The sequence below is a fragment of the Drosophila arizonae genome, chromosome 3, assembly GCF_054131065.1.
Source record: "Drosophila arizonae isolate 15081-1271.41 chromosome 3, UAZ_ARI_1.0, whole genome shotgun sequence".
Classification (NCBI taxonomy): domain Eukaryota; kingdom Metazoa; phylum Arthropoda; class Insecta; order Diptera; family Drosophilidae; genus Drosophila; species Drosophila arizonae.
In genome coordinates, this window is record NC_142923.1 from 4,092,559 (window position 1) to 4,103,208 (window position 10,650).

General features: G+C 34.9%; 1 protein-coding gene across 2 annotated transcripts in view; it reads right to left on the bottom strand.

The window, feature by feature from the left end:
* The window catches only part of nub (nubbin), a 51,680-nt gene extending 41,265 nt beyond the window's left edge, over nt 1–10,415 (bottom strand). Inside the window, exons 1-2 of one of the 2 annotated variants that reach the window (XM_018002460.2) lie at nt 9,928–10,415; nt 13–1,025 (exon numbers count right to left, since the gene is read on the bottom strand). In XM_018002460.2, coding sequence (XP_017857949.2) covers nt 13–898 — 886 coding nt within the window. In that variant the 5' untranslated portion in view covers nt 899–1,025; nt 9,928–10,415. The remainder of the gene's footprint in view (nt 1–12; nt 1,026–9,927) is intronic. The other variant, XM_089463620.1, reaches the window with a different exon arrangement.
* Nucleotides 10,416–10,650: the final 235 nt, after the last annotated feature.

A 10,650-nucleotide genomic window follows, 5' to 3' on the forward strand; every position in this document is an offset into this window, starting at 1 on the left:
TTCAAAACTTACCGCCTGCATTTTGCATGTTGTTGTCGTCGCCGACATCTTCGTCATTTGCTTCGCTTGTTGCTGGCGCCGGTGATGTTGCTGCCGATGCAGGCAGCGATGTTGCTGCTGCTGCTGCTGCAGCCGTTGTGTGCGCTGTTGCTGTTGCTGTCGCCTCGGGCGCAGCATCATTTTGTTGTAATGCGACTAATGAGGCGGCAAAATTGACGTGTTGCTGCCGCGTGAAGTCGAACACCGATGCAGCATCTGCATTGCCAGTTGCTGTTGCTGTCACAGTTGGTGTTGGTGTTGGCGATTGAGTTGTTGGTTCGCTTTTAATTGCCGTTGTTGTGGTGGCTGCTGTGGGGCAACGCTGCTGCCAATACTCAGCGGTTATCAAATGCTGCAGACTGTGCGTAGGCAAATGCTGGCCAAACAGATTGCTCAGATGTTGCAGCGGTGTGCTGTTGGCAACATGTTGCTGCAACAGCTGCTGCTGCAGCAGCAATTGCTGCTGATGATGTTGATGCTGTTGCTGCTGTTGCTGCTGCTGCTGCTGCTGCTGATGATGATGATGATGATGGTGATGGTAGAGCAGCGTGGCTGCTGCAATGCCATCGCTTGCATCGCTGTTCAATTTGTATTTGGTTGTTGTTGTTGGCGTTGACATTGTTAGTGCTTCCGCTTTGGCCAGCTGTCGAATGCTGCTGCTGCTGCCGCTGCTATTGTGATCGCTGCTGCCGCTGCTGCTGCTGCTGCTTTGATTTGTGTTGCAAGCGTTTTTGTATTCTAGTAACATGCCGTTAATGCTGGCAGCCCTAGCAACTGTCTGTTGTCGATATTGCTGCTGTTGCTGGCGAAGTTGCTGCTGCTGTTGCTGTTGATAGTAGTTTGCTAGCAACAATGGCATAATCAATGTTTACAGCTAACTGTGACAGCAGCAGCATGGACAACATATACATAGATACCAACACGTTTTACCCGGTCTTAAGGTCTTAGGGGTTTGCCCTTTTATGAATTCAAAACTTCTTCAGCGTCTGCAATTAGTCAAACAAAAAATTTAATTAGATTTTTATTGTTTTTTTTTTTTGTTTTTTGACTTGTCATAGTATTGGATATTCTTAGCGACTCTAGCAAGGCAATTACAAAATTCAAAAACTTCCAAGTTTTTAAGCTTGTTTGCAGCTTAAGCGAATTTTGGGCTCTGTAAAAGTAAACATGAAATGGCTGAGGGCAGAACTGTTTGACTAAAATATACCCTATCTGCAGATTAGAAGTACACCGCGAGGCGATTGATAGACTAGAATATGCCCTATTTACTGATTAGATATTTCAAATTGTTTTTATTGATGTGCTAAATTATAATCTTATGGAAATATTTGTGATACTCATGAGTTATTTCAACATATTACTTTAACTTTTTAGCTTATAATTACAAGTTTTATTCATTATACCTAAAGGGTATTCAAAAATAAATCACAAATGATCGTAGTGAAAAATAGTGAATCAACACTTTCATGCAAACTCATTGGAAGACACTAAATTTTGATGGACATGTGAACCAGCCGCGGCCATTTGCAGTTTCCAGTTAATCATCTCGGCTTAGTTTTTGTCATTTTAATTAGTTCAATTTCGGTGTGTATTCCGCCTAAACATAAGTCGCAGCTCGCGACTCATTTCATATTTTCACCTGACGAAGAAGAAGAAGAAGAAGAAGCAGCAGATGAACCACATGACTTTGCGCCAAATTTTAATCAGAAAATGCGTAATCATCGCATTTCTCCATCCCTCTCTCTTCCTCACTATTGGGAAGAGGAAGCATTGGGATGGGCTGGTCTAGAGGCAGAGGCTGTCGACAGCGCGATTTTAAGGTAGCCGTGGAGCAAGGCAATTGAACTGAATATACATAATCGCTAGAAGAGTCAAAAAATGTACCGAGTGCTGAGCAATAACAATAGCAAGCAAAGAATTGAGGAGAAAATACACTGTGAGAAAATATTGATAGAGTTGTAAAACGTGATTTAGATCAGTAGTAACTCAAAGAAGTTAAGGACTGTCTCTCTTCCTCTCCCTCTCTCTCTCTGTACTCCAGCAAAAAATTCGAACGATATGGCAACACTGTGCTAAAATATTCTTAAGTTTGACAAAAAATTGAGCGTTAGCATTTGATAAAAATTCCTATTGAATCTTACATTTACGCTAACCTACTCATACATTTCTTGCAGTGTCTCAATTGATATGGCAACTACATACAATGGTCGTGGCATTAAATGGCTCGACTCGACGCCGCGACACGGCACATAGAGCGACCGGCATTATAATTACAAGTCATCTACCTGATGTTTTTGACCATTTAAGCTACAAAACACGAACAAAAACCCGTCAAACAGTAGCCGAAAGAGAGAGAGAAAGAGACAGCAAGGGGTGGAGAGTGTAATCATATAAAAATAAATAATAATCACACAATAAATACGCCTCGCCCCAGCCCAGATGGCAACAAATTTCCATTCTTGTATCGACATTAACGCGCATAATTGTTAATACCATTTAAATAAGCGTAAAACTCGGTGCCCCAAGTCATGTTCCACGATTCGAACTGCGAACGGGCAGCACTTTAGCAGGAAGGAAGAGCTCTACAGATAGCCCTCTTTTTACCTTTTGCTGAACATGACTCGGTCCATTTCTATTTTAGATTCTCTTTCTCTATTTAACTAGTTTAGCTCCAACTATAAGAGTATTATTATATATATTTTTTTTTTTCGGGCCAAGCGAAATGGGAACGAACTGTTGATAGAGTTTACAGTTTAAGCAGTGGAAATATTTAAAGAAATTATATTAATGAAGTTAAGCTAACAAAATGTAGTCGAACTTTTACGAAGCATGATTCAGCTCTTGCAATAGAATTCTGTTTATGAATGAAAGCGTTTTATAAAGGAAAAATAAGGGGACGTTCCATAAACACAGTTGATGGAAGGTCTGAATGTCAACAAACTTTACAGTATGTTAATAACATTATGCTTGATAGAATTAGGCTGAATTGCCTTAGCTTGCCAAATTCACATTACCATAAAATAATTCTAACGCAAATTATCTCAAGATAACCCAAGTTTACCTGAAAAATTTTATTGAAAGGTTTATTGATACGCAAATGAAATCCGATTAGGAAAGGGTACAACATTTTTTTCTTAAAGTATTACATATTTTTTTGACAATTTAAAGTCACTACAACACCAAATCAAAATCTGTTTAGTAAAGGTGATAAGGCGTAATCAACAATTATATAAAAACTATCTAATAATCGTTATCAGGCAGACTTCTGTTAATATGAACACCTGCCCTAGGGTAAGCTCAAGTACTTAAGATTTAATTTTTAAATTATTTCAAGAATACTGTTGCAGCATCGTAAGAAATAAAGAGTATTGGGTAGTGATTAATGAGGAAGGAGTAATGAGTAATGAGTAATGAGTAATGAGTAATGAGTAATGAGTAATGAGTAATGAGTAATGAGTAATGAGTAATGAGTAATGAGTAATGAGTAATGAGTAATGAGTAATGAGTAATGAGTAATGAGTAATGAGTAATGAGTAATGAGTAATGAGTAATGAGTAATGAGTAATGAGTAATGAGTAATGAGTAATGAGTAATGAGTAATGAGTAATGAGTAATGAGTAATGAGTAATGAGTAATGAGTAATGAGTAATGAGTAATGAGTAATGAGTAATGAGTAATGAGTAATGAGTAATGAGTATGAGTAATGAGTAATGAGTAATGAGTAATGAGTAATGAGTAATGAGTAATGAGTAATGAGTAATGAGTAATGAGTAATGAGTAATGAGCAATACGCAATCAGTAATGAGTAATGAGTAATGAGTAATGAGCAATCAGTAATGAGTAATTAATATTGAATAGTAATGAACTATATGGACATATATTTATAGAAAAAATAAAATAATTTTAACGTATTTACTTAAGTGAGTTTTCAATAATGTAACGAAATTGCATTAACAGCCAATGATTATTCACTTATGTAAAACTGCCTCGTTTCAAATTGTTATATTTGAAATATTTGAAAGCTACAGCAATTTCGGAATTGAGCCCATTTTGATTATAGTTATAATATGGTCTTTAAAACGAAGCCAAGCCAATTACCAATTACTAATGATAATTGGCGCACCTTAGCTGTTGGCTACTGTATCTATGACTTGCATTTGCCTTGAGAATTTACCATAAATTTATAGCGTAAATTGTATGGCGCACACGCACACAGCCAGACACACGCACACAGACATAGAGGTACAAACACGTGTGCCCATAGTTGTATGTAAATATTGATAAGATGCATGGACAGGTATACAAATGGTAAAGTGTAAAGAGCAATGAAACGAGTGGAGCGAGACTGAGCAGCATGACGACAGCCTTCAACAAATATCGAGAGGGTCTTAAAGAGTTCAGGGCAAGTAAATATATATGATATATGTATATATATATATATATGTATATACATATTCATATAATTTTACTTGTTATTTTTGGCCAGGGTAATCTATTTAGTTGGTAGACTTTATCGCCATTGACAATAAATAGAAATACGTGCATGCTATAAACCTCTTGATAATTCTATATTTTTAGCACTGCGACTTAAAATGCTAATTGAATTTTAGCTTAAAATTCCACATATATTCAATATTAATTATTTTTAATGCATAGTCAAACAAGAAAATTTCGCGACATTGGCAGCTCTAGCGCCCAATCGATTTATGTCACAATAACGAAAATCTCGCTGGGGCTATGAATAATGGGACAGCGCCCCTTTACAATATTTGGGCGCCCCATTCGTTAAGTTGGCTGGCTTAAGGCGACTTAACATCCACACAATGAGGCATGAAGCAATTGTGACTTATGCACTAAGACAAATTAACCCATTTACAGTGCGCACAGCTTAAGAGCTACTTAATTGACAAATTCACGATTGCCTGAGCAAATGCAAAAATATTAAAATTGTCTCATTAACAATTTGTCGATATGCATAAATCATTATTCAAATTAATGCCGGCAAAGCTTTAATATATTATTTTATTTCAGTAATACTTTTTATTTTTTTAATTTTTTTTTTCATTTTGTACGGACAAACGGTTTTAGTCCGGAAAAGCAATATAAAGATGTTTTTAATCTTTATATTTCTCTTCCTCAATTCATTCAATTGAATTATGTTTCATTCAACTATGATAGAACTTTCTCTCTCTCTCTCTCTCTCTCTCTCTCTCTCTCTCTCTCTCTCTCTCTCTCTCTCAGTCAATCTCTTTCTCCTTCCTTTTCATTCATTTATATAATTTGTTTTGGTCGCTGCCTTAGCTTTCAACTCATTGCTTCTAACACCTGCATTGCGTTTTACAATCATAATCTTTATCATCAGAATCAACATCAACCGCGACATCGACAACATCATCACAATAATAATTATTGATTGACTCATTTCCATGCGATATCGCGCCCTGGTCTCATGATAACACAGACCCACTCAAACGGTCACACAAGTCTGTTCAGATTTGACTGTACAGCTAATTGACTAATGAATGGCACTCATTGTGTGTTTATTTTCTTTCCTTCGCCCATTGGCAATTTGTGACAGTTTTCTAATTGTTACAACTAAAAAAAAAAAATTATGGTTTTGCTGTTCTTAGAAAACACCTTAAGCAATAAATTATAATCACATGGTACCCACAGCCACTTATCATATATTCATACATACATATAGGGTATAAGCCAACCTAGTGAGTCTTAATGAATGGACACTAAAAAGGGAAACCACCCGAAATACAAAAAAAAAAAAAACAAAAAATGATGTAAAGTTCAACTTGCTTATGAAATTCTTATTGCAATTACGATTTCGATTTTCGTTGGCTTATGGGCCAATATTGAACGAGAATTGCGCTAAGGTCTTTCAACTGGACTTTCAAATCTGATAATATATATAATTTTGTAGGTGATCTAAATAATTTGGCAATATATTTTATATCATCAAAATGCAGACAATGGATTTTTTTTATTTTTAAGAGATAACATATTATGAATTGTTTTTAAGTGTTCATTGAATGAGATCATACTTTTAAATAAAGAGTTTATTCTAAATATAAATATTATTTAAAAAAATTTTTTTTTAAATTCAATATTGTTAAAAAAATTATTTTTTTATTAACTCTTTTGTTTATTTTATTTTATTTCGTAAGAGAGCTAAGAGCTTTGATTTTATCAACTCTATATTATAATATGTAATTCATATTCTCAGACGCTGATCCTAACCTTGCCCAAAGAAACCCACCAAATACTTGCTTCAACAAGCTTCGAGTTGGCGCGCTCTAGTAATACTCAATAATCAATGTGATTTCAACGACATTCGCACTTTGATCAGAACAATATTAGCATCAGCTGATGTGCTTATATATGTATATCAGTTTTTACCCACATCGCCTATTGAGAATTCCAAGAAATCGATTTTCTGAAGTGCGCAACAAGAAATCAGGTGAATTTCATAAATTCTAATCAGCAAGAGAAAGAGCGAGACGTGAGTTAGAGCAGAAGAAAAGGTTTTGTTGCTTCCGATCGTAAAAATAAAATACAAATTGATTAGAAGCGCGTATTACCCGACACGAGCATTAAAAGCTTTTCTTTATCTTGACCGGGAAATCTATTTGTGTGCCTGCATTTGTCATTATGTACATACATATAAATATGGATGACGAAATTGCTCGCTGACAAATCAACAAAATTTGTATAAATAAAACGTATTTGAATCATATTCAAATTACAAGGAATAGACACACTTTGAATGTGCACCGAGCGATAAGATTGTGCATTGAACGTCGCGACGAGTCTATATCGATGTCTGTTACCAGTTGGCAAATCAACTAAAATTTACCTAAACGAAATATTTATAAATATCATGGTATCGCGGTATCTGAATGTAGAACAGAATTTAACTTTATCTATTTGGTAAAACTGCACGTCCAAGTTATTAAAAACTAATGCAGGAAATATAATAATAATTATAATAACAATCATACGCAATACAAATTAAAATATTTTTTTTTTTTTTTTTCATATATATATTTTTTAAGCTCTTATCATAACAGTCACTTCATTTGTATATAATTAGAAGAACAGCCCATAATTTAGTCATACAATAATTTAGCGTTAGCAGTTTTATTTATTTATTTATATTTTTATTTTATTTATTTATTTAATTTTTTTTTTTTTTTGCGAAAAAATTAGAACAAAATGTCTGATTAAAGTTTTATTCCAGTCTATAGAATTGAAGAACCCAAAAACTTTGTTAAAGAAGTTTGATTGAAAAAAAAAATTTGATGTAGAGAAAATTCTGATGGATATTAAATTTACCATATTTTATATATCATTTCTCCCTTCTTAATTCCAACTGAAATTCTTATCAGAAGGGAAATCTGAAATCTCAATTAACATATAAATATTTTTAATGAATTCATTAATTTTTTTCTGAAATATAACTTTTCTTCTAAATATAACTTTGTTTATGTTAATTTTTTTTGCATACTAAGCCCATTGATACTGGGAAGTTCAGATTATGATTTTTTTTCTTCTGTTTAATAAATTGGAAATAAAACGTTTATGAAGATAACAAGATATAAATCAATAGTCTCAATTTAAAGTAATTTGAATATTTGCAGGGCATAGCTAAGCCGTCATGGCCTATCTCAATTTGATTGCTGTGCGTCGCCGTTCAATTGATTATTTTGTTTTTCAAGTGTCAATTGGTTTTTCTTTGTTGTTTTCTTGGGTTTTTTTTTAACGTCAACGATGATATGCAAAGTGTTTGTGTTAACTCGATTGGGTTTTTTTTCTATAAGGCAAGGTATTATCTGGTACACCTACAGCTCGGTGTCGGTCTTATCAGCTCGTGGCAAACAAATTGAACTCATTTTCTTTAAACAGCTTCGACGCAATTGTCAGCAACTAGCTATAGATACAGCTAGCTGCTACAGCTACAGCTACAGCTCTAGTTATAGATACAGATACATAAATATTCCAATAAGTCTCAACTTGTCGCTGTGTTTGGCTCTCTTGTCGCCAGTTGCTAATCAGTTCATGTCGAATATGGTAAATGGGCAGGAAAGAAAGCAAGTAAAGATAGGAGGGCAGAGAGAGGGCGAACGGGAATGAGAGGTGTGCGTGCAACGTGTGGCATACATATAAAGCGCGGTACCATTTTTATCTAATTAGGCTAAGCAGCAGGCAAAGAAAAAGAAGCGTTGCGACTGCGACAAATATTTATTATTGTGCAAACAAACAGCGAGCGCAGTAAAATAATCAATCACTCGATCGTTACAGCAAATGGACGTGGTATCTGCAACACAATATATATCTCACTCTCTCTCTCTCTCTCTCTCTCCCTCTCGCAGCAGCTAGCAAATGCCTATATGTATGCATCTATATATGCAATGCGGTTAACGGCATTTGAATAAGGTAAGGAAATGTCATCGCAAACAGGCTACAACTGGCCATAGATACAGCTACAACAATCTATAGATACAGATACTTGTGTCTTGTGGCTTGCACTCATTCAACGTATCTGTATCTTCTGTGCCGAGCCGCACAAGTGTTATGCTAATAAAAACAAATCGAAGAAGGCTTATCAGTAAATATATATCAGTATATACATATGTATATGTATACACTGATGTATATATGTATGCATATAGATATTTATGCCATATTTACATTTACAGACGACAATATTTAAAGTGTAAATCGATCGATTTTTTCTTCTTCCTTCTTCTTTTTTTTGAGTGAGTTTTGTTTATTGTATTTATTTCAATTTCAATATTATTTATCAGTGGTGCACTGTGGTGCTTGCTTATTGGTGCCACATTGCGAAAGCCACTTCAACATTTGCGTCAACTAGTGTAAACTTTGCCTGTTTACACAAGACTTATTGCATGCCCTGTTCTGTTCTGTTCTGTTCTGTTCTGTTCTGTTGCCCCGGCCACAGTGACAAGTGTTTGGCATCTGAAACAAACTCGATAGCTGAAGATTGGCTTGATAAACAATTTGGCACTTGGCATATGGCCATTTTAATGTTTCACTCTGTAACACATACCCCGTAATAAATACCAATTGCAAATTTCTTGCTAAATTCCATTCGAGATTTGTTTGGGCTGGCGAATAAACGTTGCTTATCAGGGCGAGCTACATATGTCTAACTCAGATTCAGATATCAAATGATTTGATTTTATTATTATATTTGATTACATGTAGATCTTTGGGGAACTTGAGTTAAGTATTTCTGAATATAATATGGAGCTATTTCGGGTGTCTTCTATGTATAGATATTGTTGACTTTGCTGAACTGTTTAGAGATTTGTTCTTGATTGTTATCAGATGACAGATATAACAGCAATAGAATATAACTTTAAGAAGATTAACAAATTCAAGCTGAACTAGTAATTATTATTAATTTTATCTCATTTAATTATAATTCAAAGATCTTAAAGTATATATTTCTATATATAAATAATAAGTACCGATGTAAAATCTCAACACTTTATAAGGCGAGGTTAACAGCGACTATATATATTTTGTAAATATATATTTACTTATTTAAATATTGTCTTTGATATTATTAATACATGTTTTAGTTGTATTATAATAATACTTATTTAAATGAGTGTTAAATTTGTTGGAATTGAATATTTTATTAAATTATTTTTTGAGTATGTATGTATGTATGTATATAATAATACTTGATTGAAAGAAACTGCTTTCATTATCTCTTAAATCAAATTAACAGCAATATGAACTTATGAGCTTTAGAGCTTCAGGTAAAATTGAGAATTTCAATTATTATTACTACTATATTATTATCATGTAAACAAATGATTAACAGCGTTCCAAGCAACTCGAAATTACCTTAAGCTCTCAAATCCTGCGCATTAAATTAACTTTATCATATAAAATTCACAGACAAACGCACAAAACATATTTTCACTTTAATTTCGTTATTCTTCAAGTACCTAAAATATTGAGCACATAAACAGTTAAAATACGTATATATGCATATATTTTTACATATATATATTGTAACGAAATATATCGTGTCGAATTTGAAACGCGTTCACGAAGGCGCGCAAAAGCCGTCGCTGATGGGCAAAAGTGCAAAGCCAAACACAGCGCAGCGCAAAACTGAAACTGAAATTGAAACTGAAGCAGGGCGAAGCTGAAGCTACCTCAACGCACACAACAACAGAAACACGCGACTTGTGTGTAGGGGCCAGGCGGTGCGAGGGGCGGGGCTGGCGAGTCAAGTTGCTAAAACAAAAATATATAACGTAACGTAACGCGCGCGCGCACTTGAGTTGCAAACACTGAAAAGCCAACTGAAACGAAAATGTATCTTCAAGATGCGCAGATCAAAAAGCGCAGCTCGATTGTGGCCAGTGTGTGGGCCAAAAGGCGAGGCGAAGTGCGGCAACAAGTTTCGCGATACAAAAGCAAATAAACAAACGGCGGCAAATGCAGCGGGCGACACAGCAACAACAACAACAATAGCAACAACAGCAGCGGCAGTGCGAATGTGTATCTCTATCTGCATCTGTATCTGCACATGTACACGCACACACACACACACACATG